Source organism: Sinocyclocheilus rhinocerous, unplaced genomic scaffold (assembly GCF_001515625.1).
Source record: "Sinocyclocheilus rhinocerous isolate Xijiao unplaced genomic scaffold, SAMN03320098_v1.1 scaffold1901, whole genome shotgun sequence".
Classification (NCBI taxonomy): domain Eukaryota; kingdom Metazoa; phylum Chordata; class Actinopteri; order Cypriniformes; family Cyprinidae; genus Sinocyclocheilus; species Sinocyclocheilus rhinocerous.
Genome location: NW_015664755.1, coordinates 64,823 through 80,623, shown reverse-complemented (window position 1 = coordinate 80,623; position 15,801 = coordinate 64,823). Strand labels below are relative to the sequence as shown.

The 15,801-nt window shown below is 41.1% G+C and overlaps 1 protein-coding gene across 1 annotated transcript in view; it reads left to right on the top strand.

The window, feature by feature from the left end:
- LOC107730412 (protein tyrosine phosphatase receptor type D) overlaps positions 1 to 15,801 on the top strand; it is a 132,448-nt gene that overhangs the window by 82,479 nt on the left and 34,168 nt on the right. The window contains 12 exon segments of the mRNA XM_016541257.1: positions 623 to 892; positions 1,984 to 2,565; positions 3,136 to 3,281; positions 3,419 to 3,563; positions 4,962 to 5,267; positions 6,121 to 6,314; positions 7,392 to 7,418; positions 8,166 to 8,283; positions 10,076 to 10,663; positions 10,986 to 11,083; positions 12,459 to 12,715; positions 14,838 to 14,931. Of these exon segments, the coding sequence (XP_016396743.1) occupies positions 623 to 892; positions 1,984 to 2,565; positions 3,136 to 3,281; positions 3,419 to 3,563; positions 4,962 to 5,267; positions 6,121 to 6,314; positions 7,392 to 7,418; positions 8,166 to 8,283; positions 10,076 to 10,663; positions 10,986 to 11,083; positions 12,459 to 12,715; positions 14,838 to 14,931 (2,825 nt within the window).

Here is a 15,801-nt window from a genome sequence, read left to right as displayed (position 1 = left end):
CCCATTGACATTAAGGGCTTATCTTTTATTAATCTATTAATTTGTTGCATCTGTTCATTTTCATTTGGATTCCGTTTCAGATTCAGCCTTCCATTGTCATCACCCTTGTTTATTCACGGTTTCACGACCGTTTACGTTGACACGTGTGTCCACTTTTTGAATGGCAGCCGCAGACAGTCACAGCTAGTCTCTACCCATTGTTAGTTAGCGGCGGCCCTGCCATGAGGCTCCTCGTTGTGTGTGTGATGTGGCAATGTGATTGGGCACATTCCTTCACATCAACTGGAAGTGAACGCAGCATCGAAGTTGTACAAACGCACACAACTCCTGCATGCTGTGGCCCTCCAGTTCCCCCGTGTGCTGCTGGCCGTCTGTCACGCGTGGGTCACCTGTGCATGGCGTCTGTTTCAGTGTCCCAGACCAACGGGAGTGAAGCGCAATGTTTGTGTGCAGTACATGTGCAGTAGTTTCCTGTTGGATCCTGCTATATCTCAATCATTTGAAACAGTGTAGCGGTGAAATCCACCAGATCTTTGTCAGGTCCTCACCTGTTAAATGTTCCCAAATGTTCCTTAAGCCTACGTCTGGACGGGAAGTTACCAGGACTTGTGTTCTCTTGCAGTGAGACGGGTTCCTCCCCGGTTCTCCATTCCCCCGACGGACAATGAGATCATGCCCGGTGGCAGCGTTAACATCACCTGTGTGGCCGTCGGGTCACCGATGCCCTACGTTAAATGGATGTTGGGGTCGGAGGATTTGACCCCTGAAGATGACATGCCCATTGGGCGAAACGTGCTGGAACTCACCGACGTCCGGCAGTCGGCCAACTACACATGCGTCGCCATGTCAACGCTGGGCGTTATAGAGGCGGTCGCACAGATTACGGTCAAAGGTGAGAATCCACGAGACGACTTGATACTTAACATTCCAACCAGCACCCAGCTCCTGTTATTTGATCTGTCTTATCACATTCTGCAGATGAATTCACAAGCTCCTACTGTTGGCACACTTGATCGCTCAAACAGGCTGACACACTTACAGCTGTTCACATCCACACACACAAAGCCTTTGTCTCCAGCAGACATAACAAAATCACATTAGTCATAATATGCCCCAAGGGACAGCACGCAAAGACTAAACATTATCTGTCCTATCGCCAGCCTCACCTAATGCGCTCTGAATTTAAGCAATAAATTACAGCCCGTGGAATATTTAAGACATGTTCTAAACAAACCGGAGAGCCTCTCTTTTCTCTGGGGTAACTTGGTTTTCTCCTTATCGCGGAGGTACTGTCAAGACTCTGAGTTCTTTTGCTGTATTACATTAGCGGCAAACAGTGCTATAACCCACATCTACTGTTCCTGTGTTGGCAGAGCAAGCTGACACTTTAACCTTCGGCTAGTATCCCAAGGGAAGAGCACATGGTTCGTGAATGCTAATGACAAAGCCATACGACATTGCGTCTACTTGTTTTTTGGTTGAGCACCCAGTTGAGATCGATGTGCGTGCTTTTGCCTGCTCTTCTCTAAACCAGGTGAAGAACCATTTCACACCTGTTTGTTAGTTTTCAAATATTTAAAAATGTTTATGTCCTTTGAGAGTGAGGGGAGAATTCACTAAACTGATACGTGCATGGGTGCCATTTTCAGAGCAACAACTCGCATCTTCACTAACCATTTGCAAATCCAGGCACTAAAAGTGCTGAAATGGTACTTTTTGCAAATAAATTAGGCTTATTATAGAATGCACCTCAGGGATTGACATTAACGCTTGTCTGGGACAAGTAGGTGGGTTTGTGGCTTTAACTGATTTGGATATTTCCTTTATCGAATCAAGCACTAAAGCGGGCACCATTCAATTTTAGTGATTTCCCCCCACAGTCATTAATATTGCTCCAGTAATCGTAAGTAACTATATTACAGTGGATTTTCCATTTTCCAAATAATTGAAATTCACTGATGAGCTTCTTTATTGTTGCTCCAGCTTTACCGAAGCCACCAGGTGTTCCCCAGGTAACGGAACGCACAGCAACAAGCATTACGCTCACATGGGATTCTGGGAATCCCGAACCTGTTTCTTATTACATCATCCAGCACAAGCCCAAAAACTCTGAGGACTCTTTTAAAGAGATCGATGGAGTCGCCACCACTCGATACAGCGTGGGTGGGCTAAGCCCTTACTCCGACTACCAGTTCAGAGTAGTCGCAGTGAATAACATTGGACACGGGCCTCCCAGCGAAGTCATTGAGTCCAAAACAGCGGAGCAAGCACCGAGTACCGCCCCGCGGCAAGTCCGAGGGCGCATGCTAAGTGCCACGACCGCCATCATCCACTGGGATGAACCTGAGGAGGCAAATGGGCAGATTACAGGCTACAGGGTTTACTACACCACCGATCCCAGCCAGCATGTCAACCAATGGGAGAAACAGATTGTAAGGACTTCCAACTTCCTCACCATTCCGGGCCTGACGCCCAATAAGACTTACTACATCAAGGTCCTGGCCTTCACCTCTGTAGGAGATGGACCACTCTCATCTGATTTGCAGATCATAGCCAAAACTGGAGGTGGGTGTTGGGAATGACAGGAATAACAGCTCTTGTTGTTTCCTTTTTGCAGTTATCTTTTTTTTTAAGTATTATAATACTTGGTGGAGACAAAAGCTTGTCATAAGGTTTGTTAATTTGTATATATATACACTTTTTTTACACTATGGTTCTTTTTGCTGGATATTCAACATAAAAATGTTTTGTGTGGTAATGTGTATTTTGGTTTAAGCCCCTGAATGAATTACTTCATTTGATATATTTTCTGTTTTAATTTGTAACTTGGTGGACACAAAGCAAAAGATCAGATGATTCATGGTAAAAGCAATTTATGAGTTTAAAACTAAAGACTCATAACTCTGATTGGATGGGCTTTATTCATACACATAGCCAATATTAATAATTGAATCACAATTGAATCAGTTATGGGACAGTCCATGAACTACCACTATTGTACATTGAACCTCCGGTTACTCCAGGAGGACTAAGCTTGTCCACTAATGTATTCCCACGATACAAACATGAAAGGAAATGACTGCAATGGAAATTACATTTGTATAATTTCTGTTATTTGTTATAACATTTTTATAGTGCCCTCTCAACCAACGGACTTCAAAGGTGAAGCCAAATCTGAGACGAGCATCTTGCTGTCGTGGAACCCCCCGACTCAGACGGGCCAGGACAATCAAATCGTCGGATACGAGCTGCTCTATAAGAAAGGAGATGACAAAGAGGAGGTCCGAACATGAACAGTTGTTGGCAAACGCCTTCACTCCTCCCACAATTGATGTCATTGTCATTGCTTGGGTTGACTGTATGAACTCTATTTTCTGGGGTTTTAAACTTTGTTTTTTTTTCCTTGTCCCTTCCTCAGAAACGAGTAAGCTTTGAGCCCACCACAACCTATTTACTGAAAGATCTGAAGCCATTCACTACCTACACGTTTCAGCTGGCCGCTCGCAGCAAACACGGCATCGGCGCATACACCAACGAGATCTCAGCCGAAACGCCTCAGACACGTAGGTCCCTTTCTGTCTTTACTGTCTTTCCCAAACACAGCGGTTCAAGAACAGGCGCAGCACTTAACAAAGCAGAAATCCTCCATTTCTCAACAGCATTTGCTAATGTAATCCTGAATTTGTTTGAGCAGTGGTTTACACTCAGATTTTTGAGAGATGGAGGCATTTCTGTTTTCTGCCTTGAGGGTGCTGTTAGCGCACATCTTGTTTGAATGAAAGTCAATTTGTGGAAGATGTAGTCAAATGACAAGGTCACTTTGTTGAATTTGGCATCATATATTAGCCAAGTAAGAGATGAGACTGAATTATTCATCTGTTTGTCTGCAGTCGTTCAGCTTCTGGGTGCCTTGTTTTTTGACTTTGGCTATTGTATACCACACTGCATTTGAAAGATTTACCAAATTTGTAGAGGTTCCCTCTGGAGCCTTGTTGTAAGCTCAAATGCAGTGATACGTAGCTAGAAAAGAGAATGGCATTCCCAAAAGACCTCATATTTATTCTTCATTCGTTCATGTTGAACTGTAACCAAACCTTTAGATCAACTCCTTCATTAATCTTGCCCAATTTGATGAATAATTAATGCTGACAAGCTTGACTGTGCTTCACTTCGTACTCGCAATTTGAGATAATCTGAATAAATCTGAGGTCCTCTGAGTACATGCCAGGTAAGTATCTTGGAGGGCTGTTTTTGCGGTAGAGTGTTTGCATGTCCAAGTCTAGAAACGTCAGTCATGAGCTCTTGGACCAACCAGGCTTTTACCTCAAACCAACAGGCCTCGGAAAGGTTGGTGAGCAATGCATTTCCTGTTTTTTACAGAGCTGACACATCAACCTTTGAAATTTTGGATTGATGGTAACTGCTTGGAGGAAACAGGGCCCAATTTAAACACAGCTCATTTATATATTTCACAATGCTGTTGACGTATGATGAGAGCAGTTGGAATTTGAGCCCTGATTTTAGGATATTTAGGGGGAAAAATGACATAAGTAGAGTTACGAAGGTAAGTTCTGTAGCTTCAGGGTCTGCACCAGTCCCACCCTGCACAATTTGTGAATTTGTTTTATCGTTTCTACCTCCTTATGAGAAGTCTGTGACATCTCTGCCCGTTTTGTTCTTCTTTTTAAGCTTCATTAAATTTATGTTCATGTCATCATTTTTGTTTTAAATAAATGTAGTCCCTGTGATTCATCCTCATTTGATGTCATTTTATGTTCCCTTTGTTTTTTTGCTTTTGTTTGTCCATCAACATCATCTCCACCTCCACCACAAAAACAAAAAAAATCCTCTTACCTCAACCCCCTGTGAACCTCACCTGGATCCAACCAAACTCCAAAACCACTCAAATCCAATTCAATGACTATTCTGCTCCTCCCACAATCCTCTGATCCTCCAATCAGAGCCCTCAGCTCCACCCCAGGAAGTCAAGTGTACTAGTCCCAGTTCTACCAGCATTCTGGTAAGTTGGAAACCGCCGCCGGTGGAGCTCCAAAACGGAATAATGACCAGATACACCGTCCAGTACGCAGCGACCGAAGGCGATGATACCTCGTTGCATCAAGTCTCGGACATACCGCCAGAAAAGTACCATTATCTGTTGGAAAACTTGGAGAAATGGACGGAATACCGTGTGACAGTGAGCGCCCACACTGAAGCGGGAGAAGGCCCTGAGAGTTTACCTCAGCTAATCCGTACGGAGGAGGATGGTATGTCTTACTCACACGCCACTGTGACCCTATGCTAATGTCTACCCTTAAAACACGCCCCACTTCTGCCAGACTTCTGCACAAAGCACCCTAACACCCCTCGCCCCTCTCGCTCCCTCTATTTACACTAACTCTACTAACCAGGATTTTTTGTGACCTTTTACCGAACCAACATTTGTCCCCTCTTTGACAATTTTTGGGAGAATTTTCGAGAGAATTTTTCAGACTTTTTACTTGACCAGACTTATTTCATGGCATGTGCTTCTGACGACCTTAAACTTCCAACAATCCCAAATGTCTTGCTGTTTTTTCCCCATTTTCTTATTAAGATAAATGAAATGGCTTTTTAATGGAGTGAAACTCATTTTCATACATGAAAAAAAGATGAATAAATCGACAGTGAATCTTCAGAAATGGGGCTTTTTTTTTCTCAAAGGTCCCACACTGATGACATTTTTCTTAAATTTTTCCATTTGTTTTTCTTTTTGTATTCACTCTATCATAGCCAAACTCCTTTAGAGTGCTTCAAACCTCTGAAACACTCCTCTTGGCTTATTTTTGCTTGTTTTTATTCCATATTTTGACTCCACTAAACCCATTTTTTTCAGAAAAAATTAGGTCAGCTGTGTGACCTGTTTTTGGGGATTGTTTTTTTTTTTTCTCTCTCTCTCTTTTTTTTGTTTTTGACTTCCCATTGTTGAGATATTAGTGTTATCCAGTTCTTGTTAATGATATAATCCCATTTTGTAGATTTTTGTCTGCTTCACCGCTTTCTCAGGGGAGACGTCCAGTCGGATGGGAGGTGTCATCTTTAAGCTTGACCTTTCTGTCTTCTATCCCATAATTCTCTCAGTGCCCAGTGGCCCTCCTCGTAAAGTCGAGGTGGAGGCTGTCAACTCCACGTCTGTTAAAGTGCTGTGGCGGTCGCCGGTGCCGAGCAGGCAGCACGGCCAGATCCGTGGGTACCAGGTGCACTATGTCAGGATGGTTAATGGGGAACCCGGTGGTCACCCTGTCATCAAGGACATTCTGATCGATGACGCTCAGGTAGGCACCCACCTGCATAGCTGCACCGCTTCTCAAGTCAATCTTTACAGGCTTTGATGAGTTCTGTGGTCATGACACAATTCATACAGCCAGCTGCCAACTCTTTTGATTGTGTGTGTGTGTGTGTGTGTCACAAGAAAACATGACTGCAGGAACACAAATGTGAAGTTTTGGACTCTTTCGCAAACTAGTGAGCTGCCTACTTAGTTACCAGAAAGTGGCTTCATTTTTCAATCCTAGAATCCATTTCAAAACATGATTAGAGAGGAGAAAAAAATTGTCCCTGTTTATTGCTGGTCTAAGATGGTCTACTAGTTTGGACCAGGTTACAAAAAGTTACCTTGTTTTATTTATTTAATGGCAGTGATGCCAATTATTAGTACATTCATCATGACAGAGAATACATATATGTGTTTCATTTTAGTTATTAGTTGATTTAAATTGTGCATATTTGATAATACAACAAGGAAACATAAGTTTCACAGTGAAAACGACAGCTAAAAATAAAATGATGGATTTTTACTAATGTATTAAAATAGCACAGCTACTCAAATTTCTTATTTGCACATACTGTACGTTAATGAGGGACACAAAGGGTCATTTTTCACTAATAACTGTAAGAAAGAAGGCAGTAAGTGTATGATATGCACGGGTTCATTTAAACTTTTATTTCATATCCATATGACATGAAGGCTGTCCCTAGACATTAATGTTCCCATGTGAGGTTAATGATGAAGTGCCATGAATCACACACAGCGCATAGACCTGTTATCTGCTTGATTATACGTGCCTTCATGTTAGACAATGGACAGCGTGATGAGATCGGCCCGTCTGATTTCACACGACACATCACATCCTGACCTCAGCGTGCAACGCAGAGACACCGACACGCTGTTTGAATCCTACAGAATTATGAATCATTCATCATCCCAGCATCTGCTCGCTCACCGAAACAGAAGAGACGCACATAATCTGACACTCTCCCATGTCTTCGCCAGCAAAGTCTAATTGAACTTCTTTTCTTGTTTGTTTGTTTGTCTGTTTGTTCCTCCTGCTGCTCTCTGGTCTGGGCTTCAGTGGGAGTATGATGATTCAGCCGAACATGTGAGTACATCGCAGAATTATGCAGCTTTGCACTTTATTTCATTCCATGCGGCATCATTTGCAAACATACACGAGCATTGCTTGCTGGCCTGTAGATGTCATTTTGTGTAACCATCTAAAGATGACATTGGATCTCATTCATTAACGATACATGTGAAACACACGTGTATATGGACGTTGTCACGCAGAAATCCTGATTTATTAATAAATTTGCAGTTAAATAAAAGGATAAAATGCATTTGCAAGCAAACACATGCAAGCTCACAGAAACATGCAGTGTGTCAACTGAAAATGTTTATTCATAATGTTATCATAAGAAACTGAATTACTCAGTGGCCCAACAGTAAGTCTTTCTAATTTATTGTTTTAAATATAATAATTGCAGAATAAGTGATGATGCCTTTACATGGGCATTTATTATGCCAAATGCTACCTACAGACATGCATACGTTTATAAAAAGTAATCCAGATGCATGAACATTACAATAAGGGTAAGAGCAAATGTATGTGTGTTTGCACCTGTAACAACACATTTATACATTTAGCAAATTCTTTTATCCATGAGAAGCAAAGTACACTGATTCTATTAGTGAATGATTCCTGATGTGTACAGACCCATTTTCCTTTATTCTTTCATACTACCGTTTTACACTTGTGAGCAAACACATTCTTGAGTTCTTTTTGTTAAATGATTTCAAAAGCTTTTTGTTGAAAATGACTCGTGTCCTGCTGTTTTTTTTTCTCCAGGAATTAGTCCTCACTGACCTGCACGCTGAGACCATGTACTCGGTTACGGTCGCCGCTTACACGACCAAAGGCGACGGAGCGCGCAGCAAACCCAAGCTGGTCACCACCACCGGAGCCGGTAGGTTCACGCCGCTTCAGAGCAATTTCTGCCTCTGTTGCTGTGGACTTTGTGAGCGCCACCGAGGCTCAGGCTTCTCCCCTGCAGCCATTAAGACTGAATGCCTATAATTGCCCTCGCAGTGATGACGGCGATTGTAATTCCACTCACCTACGGCTCTGACTTTGAAATGCTCGCAGGGGTTAAGGAAATAATGGAAAAATCCGTCAGGAAAATGGCAAAATAGACTTTTTCAAAATTATCGTCTCGATTATCACTGAAAGGCTCGAAACGCACAATCGCTTATAAGTGCAGGCGCTATTCTGTTGTACCCCTAATTGTGCTGTTATTCAGCTCCTGAAAGGCCTTTTATTTCACTTTTGTCCTTGAGCACATGACTGTGAAAAGGTGCACAGTATCACTGTTGATTTCTATTTGATATTGTATCATTACAAATTGTCAAACTCGCAGAGTTTTCGCCTGGAGAATTAGGGGGATAGATACTGCAGTGCAATATTAAGAGGATCGGTGGCTGTATGTTAGATCTGAGTCTAAACTGGTTTTGCTTTCAACTTCAGGGCCGATGCATTACTGACTTATATTTACCATCATCCTAATTATATTCTATTTTACCTTGGATAGTTTTGTTTTAATTTAAAGAAACATTTGTAGAGATTGAACCTTTCACATAAAAAAAAAAAAAGTTTATTTATTTTGCTGTCCTATTGAAAACCACTACAGCATTGATTGTCGTAGGAGTGGGCGATTTACAGCCGGACGTGATAAAACATTAGAAATTTGTCAACCGGTAGAGATTTCAGTCTGTGGTTACACTGCACGATGATATTGTAGCACTGCATCATTAAGAAAGTGCAACAAGACGCAAAATTTGGTAACACATTTTGGTACTCGCACATTGTCTGAATAGAGTTCTTTTTTTCTGCTTATTGCACACAAATGGTCAAATTCACACAAAAAATGCTGTATTTATGTAAGCATTGTCAGCCATGTCTTAAGTGAATGCAAACAGTTGGGAGAAAATCCTCTGTATATCAATATATTGGATCCATGCGTTAGGTCTTAAAGTGACAGCAGCCTTACATGCCCGCTGTTGTCTCTCATTGATGCTAATCAAACAACAAAAGAGAAAATCACTCGCTGCTCTTGACTAAATCACTTTTGCATTCATTGTTATTGAACTGAAGTGAATCTGAAACACTGAATCTGAATTGAGCTGAATAATAACACTACTGTCTTCTGTAGAGCTGCTTAACAGCTGAAACAAAATTTGTTCCATAATCGATTTCATAATTTAACACTGATTTGCTTCTTTATTGCACTGAAGCTGCTTTTAAACAATCTGTTTTACATAAAACACTATAGAAATAAATACGACATGACTTGCATTTATTTACCCTATGTAAGATAGCATTTGTTTTTTTGTGCTGATATCGAAATTAGGGGTATCCAATTATTTGGGTAATGTAACCAACTAACTATATTGTTATATAGTATGTATTGTTATTATGAAATTGCTCATATTCTGATATAAGATTTTGGTCATATCATTGACCTCTAAACTGCTGTACTTTTCTATTTCTTGGATTAGTTAATCTAGCATTAGTTATTGCTGTGATATCGTAATTGCGAGATTTTACTGGCTTCCATATCATGAGAACTGTATTTCCAGCAAAAATGTCTATATTGTGCTCTATATCGATACATATTGACATGTATTGTGATATTAGATTCAGGTCCAGTTGCCCACCTCTAAACTGCCGTACGTTTCTCTGTATTGTCTGTCCATTCTCAGTTCCGGAAAAGCCTCGTCTCATGGTGAGTCCGACGAACATGGGCACGGCATTACTGCAGTGGCACCCACCGACAAACACCTACGGCCTGCTGCAAGGCTACCGACTGCGGTTCGGCCGTAAGGACGTGGAGCCCCTGACCGTGATCGAGTTCTCCGAGCGCGAGAACCACTACACCACCAAAGAGATCCACAAGGGGGCATCCTACACCTTCCGCCTCTCGGCCCGCAACCGGGTGGGATTCGGAGAGGAGACGGTGAAGGAGATCACCACGCCCGAGGACACTCCTGCCGGTTACCCACAAGGCATCGTAGCCCAAAGTAGCACGACCACCACCATTCAGGTCAGCTGGCAGCCTGTGGCGTTAGCCGAGCGCAACGGAGCCGTCATCAAATACGCCCTTCAGTACAAAGACATCAACAGCCCTCGCAGCCCCTCAGAACTGTTCATCACAGCACCTGAGTCCACCGTCACACTGGACGGCCTTAAAGCAGACACCACGTACGATATTAAAATGTGTGCCTTCACCAGTAAGGGCCCCGGCCCTTACAGTCCTAGCGTCCAGTTCAGAACGCAACCCATCAACCAAGGTAGGAGGCTCGCAACACCCTCTCGGCCCCGTTTGCCTTCCCCTACAACCTTAAGTCACCTGTGAGAAAGAGTTTGGTTTTCAGAAGCAAATCGAATCTGAAAATGCCCCTAGCATAGCTAGTTGAGATCAGTTAGCGTCCTGCGGAGAGTCGATGGTAAGCTGCAGGTAAGGTTGGAGCTCTGGGCTAGTCCTCATGAGGTAGCAGATGAAGTGCTTGGCAGGTAAGGCTGATGTTGACTAGCTGCCTTCCTAAAAGGTGGTGAAACCAAGCGCTGCAGATCTATTTGTCTAATTCATCTGCCCCAACTTTCTTTTAGCAGTGTTTGCAAAAAATTTTCACGTGAGAGCTGCCATGAAGACTTCGGTGCTGCTGACGTGGGAGATTCCCGAGAACTACAACCCCGCGCAGCCGTTTACGGTGAGAGACGTGCGTGAGGTTCTGTGAGCCACAAACCGTCTACATAGCCAGCTTCCCTTTGTGAAAAAGAAGTGTGCTTAATTGTATTGAAGGTGCACTTGTAGTGTACTTAAAAGCTTTTAAAAAAAACCTTGCATCTAATATTAATAAAATAAAGTCCACTTAAGTGACTTAAAGAGAGACACTTTCATGTCCGTTTCTTTTAAAAAAGTGACCTTTGTAATAATGTCAAATTAAAACTTCTACTTTAAAGTTAATTTTAAATCATTATGTTTTAATAATATTTTGTTGTGTATTAAAGAAGTACGCTTATTTTGATGTGTTGACTAACATACTAAAGCACATGTAAAGTACTTGATTGTCATTTTAACTGTAGTGTGTTATTCCAACTTTACATTTGACAAGTTTATATATTTTAAATGCATCAAATTGGGTTACACTTTATTTCGATAGTCCACTTTAGACATTCTACTAACTCTAAGTAACTTTGTAACTACATGTCAACTACATGTCAGCTAATTCTCATTAATTTGCAACTACATGTCTACTAACCCTCAGAGTAGACTGTTAGGGTAGGTTTAGGTTTAGTAGAATGTTGACAAAGAAAGTGTTAGAAGATATTAAGCAGACAGTCTACTAATACTCTACTAACTGCTAGTTGACATGTAGTTGCAAAGTTACTTACTGTTAATAGAATGTCTAAAGTGGACTATCGAAATAAAGTGTTACCTCAAATTGCACTAAATATACAAATGCATTTAAATACACGAAGTTGCACTAAACGTCAATAAAGTTTTTTTTTTTTTTTTAAAGCAAAATTGTATAAAGTATATTTTGGTTTTGTCAGTACATTCAGCAGTACTTTATCGATATTTCAAAGACAACATAAGTAATTATGAAATTGCATATAAAAAATGTACTTAAGTCCTACTTAAGGGGGTCAAAAACACTAAAGTTATGCTGTGTATTTAATATATATTTAAACTATAATACATTTTAATTTAATTGCAAGTAAAATGCAGTTAAGTGTCTGAAAAAATTAGATGCAGTTCACACTTAAGTATATTATATAAAAGTATATTTTTTCTGTAATACTCTTAGTAGGCTAATTATGCAGTAAGTATGTACTTTTAAGTATCTACTTCTTTTTCACAATGGACCTTCTAATGCAGAGTAGCACTAACAACAGCATGATGGATAGATGCAATTATGATTTAATATTTGGCAAAAAGAAGGTATCTTCTTAATGCTGCCTAACTTTTGAAGCATCCCTTAAAATGCTGCCTGCACAGGCTGCACACTAGGTTTTGGATCACTAGCTCCAGCTAACACATTAAAACTGGTTAAAGTCTGGCGTGACGGTGGTTCCTCGTAGATCCTGTATGATAACGGCCAGAGTGTGGAGGTGGATGGGAAGCTGACGCAGAAGCTCATCACCAACCTTCAGCCGGAGACGCAGTACTCCTTCCTGCTCACCAACCGTGGGAACAGCGCCGGAGGACTGCAGCACCGCGTCTCCACCATGACAGCGCCTGACATACTGCGCACCAAACCCTACCTGATCGGCAAGACCAGTTCAGACGGCATGGTCACGGTCGAGCTGCCGGCTGTTCAGACGGCTGAGAAAGTGAAGTGAGTACCAGTTCTGCTTTGTGTTTGAGTTTAACGAGAGAAGCACCATGGGCTTTCCGAGAAGATCATTCACCTGCATCCATCTGACATCTGTCTCAACACTACATCTGTTAATCTTTTCCCATTTGTTGGACCGCATTTACCAATTATTCGGTTGAGTCTTTCCATCTCAAGTGGTTAAAAAATTAAGTTTTAATTTTCCTTATTTCCAACCATCTTTTTTTTTTGTACTTAGTCTAACAAAAGTGGAGGTCTTAGTGTCATGGTCCACAATATATTTTTGGGTACAGAAACCTCAGTGTCAGTTCAGTGAATCTCAATGAACAAAAACTGATGTCTAGTTCACATTGCATGTACATATATTAATATTTTGCACATTCTTGTTATTTTGACTTGGAATTTAAGTCCATGTGATCAGGATATAGTGTCACTTTATAATGGTCAGGATTCAAGTTTTTTCGAGCATTTCAGGTTTGATTGTTTGTTTGTTTGGTTGGTTGTTCTAATGAGGCATGTTTATTTTAAAACATGCACATTTTTGCCTCATAAAAAATATAATAATAATAATAATAATTTCCCTCACTTTCAGGTTGGTTATCTCTGCTAGCAGATAAGAAGCTGAAGTTTTGAGAGATATCAGTCCTCTATGGCACTTTCTGCTGTAGAAATAATGGGTTAGAGATGCTGCTGGTTACAGAACTAGAGCTATAGTCCTCGTGTGCTTTGAGAAATTAACAGATGTTATTTGGACATAACAAATAATAAAAATGAACAATATTTTTAAGTCATCATGTTTGTTACTGAGACATACAATAACCTCTGCAAGAGACCAAAAATATCTTAAAATCAAATCTAAGGAACAAGAATATGCAAAACATTTATATATAAATATATATATATAACCTTGTTATGTGCATTGCAGGGTTATTTTAGTGTCACTGATACACAATTATACTTTCTGATAAGAGAAAATGAGAAATGCTACCTGAAGTAAAATCTGTGCTGTTGTTATATTTACTTATTTCAGTCAATGTTTATTTTATTTCAAGTAATGACTTTTAGTTTCAGTCAACAATAACCCTGAAGCACTACATATCAGTTTTTGTTTTCGTGGAGCATCCTGAGACCTCCGATACTGATGTTTCTGTAAATACCAATGCATAAAGGTAATTACTTAAAAAAAATAAAAAAAATAAAAATAAGGTTACACTTTATTTTGATTGTCCACTTTAGACATTCTACTAACTATAAGTAACTTTGTAACTACATGTCTACTAACTCTCAGAGTAGACTGTTAGGTTTAGGGTTAGTAGAATAAGTTGACATATACTTTCAAAGATTCTTATGTTCTTGTATGTTGTATGTTGTTGACCCATCAAAATAAAGTGTTATAAGATATTAAGCAGACAGTCTACTAATACTCTAATGACTGCTAGTTGACGTGTAGTTGCAAAGTTACTTACTGTTAGTAGAATGTCTAAAGTAGACTATCGAAATAAAGTGTTACCTAAAATAAAATGGTCAATCAGCCTCTGTTTTGAGCAATCAAAATGGATTGAGTCAATAATACTAGTGACTAGCAAACATTTCTGCCAGATTAAAGACCGTGCTGGTTGAGAAATATTGCTGTGATTGTGAATATTATAGCTGTGTTGGATTATGGGAATTCTAGAAGAGCTGTCTGTCATTATGAAAGGGAAAGTTCACCTGAATACTTACACAGAGAAAGAGTTTCTCAGACCACATTTGTATTAATTACATGAAAAAGAGCGACTAGCTTTCTTCAAGATATCTCTTTTGTGTCTCTTGAGAGAAAGAAAGTCATACATGTTTAGAAGGAGATGAGAGTAACAGCTGAATGCTGAGCTGTTTTTGGCCGTTCTGTCTATCAGAGACCCTCGTTAGTGTGTGTGAACCCAGCAGCGTGAAACCAGACTAAAGCGCGGTGTGGTTGGCAGGTTATTGATGTGTTTACCGAGGGTCGCTCTCTTTCGTCAAACATGTGGTTAATCCAGTGTCATCCCGAGTGGATTGGAAAGTCCAGATTGATTGGAGCTAATCTTGATGGATGTCCTGACGCTGTCAGCACAACCTTATAGACTCTGTCTGGCTCTCTCTGTAGGGGTTACTACATCGTGGTGGTGCCGCTGAAGAAACAGCGGCCCGGAAAGTTCATCAAACCATGGGACAGTCCGGATGAGATGAATCTGGAGGAGGTAAGAGACGCCCGATCCACCGTTTAGACTCATTGCATCATATATTAGGCCTTACTGATCAGGCAGCGGCCCCTGTGAGGACATGATTCCCAATGCAGCGACGAGCAGTTATTCGAGAAGAAAGCAGCGAGTCCCAGTCATATGCACATCTGCTCCTGCACGCTAATGGAAACGGGGACCAAAACCTCTCCCCTCTAAAGGGCGAGAGATAGAGGAAGTTTGCGTTATCGCTGCAGACGAACGCTCGGTATTATTTTTAGCCGGAGTGAATGTTTGAAAGGGCTTTTCTGCGGCGAGTGTATTCCTCTGAATTGTGCCAGACTGCTGCTCAGGAAGGGGCAGCACCACGCAGAGATCTGCGTTCTGATTGGCCGATGGCTGGACACACCCCTCCCCCGCCAGCTGGCCTGAGGCACTTCTGCAAACCTGGTTACTGATAGTTCAGTGTGTGCGGTTAATGAACAAAACACCGTCAGCACTGCAATTGTCACCATTCTCTCAACAACAGACCAAACGCCACAATGACATTTACTGGACGGGTGTTTTAAGAATAAAATAAAAAGTTTTTCTGTCAATATGGGGTGCTGTGTGTACATTAATGAGGAAAAAAAATTTACTTAAATGATTTTAGCAAATGGCTGCAATATAACAAAGAGTGAAAAATTTAAGGGGGTCTGAATACTTTCCGTACCCACTGTATATACAGTATATAGTGTTTCCCCCCCAGTGTACACACACTCAATTTATTTGACTGTCAATATTTGAAGTCGCCTGTTGAAAGTGGCTCAAGGGCAGAAGGTCTGAAGCAGATTTGACGGCTTGATAGAAAGCTTTATCGGAGCGCCGGCTCACAGCAAACGCCTGCGGATC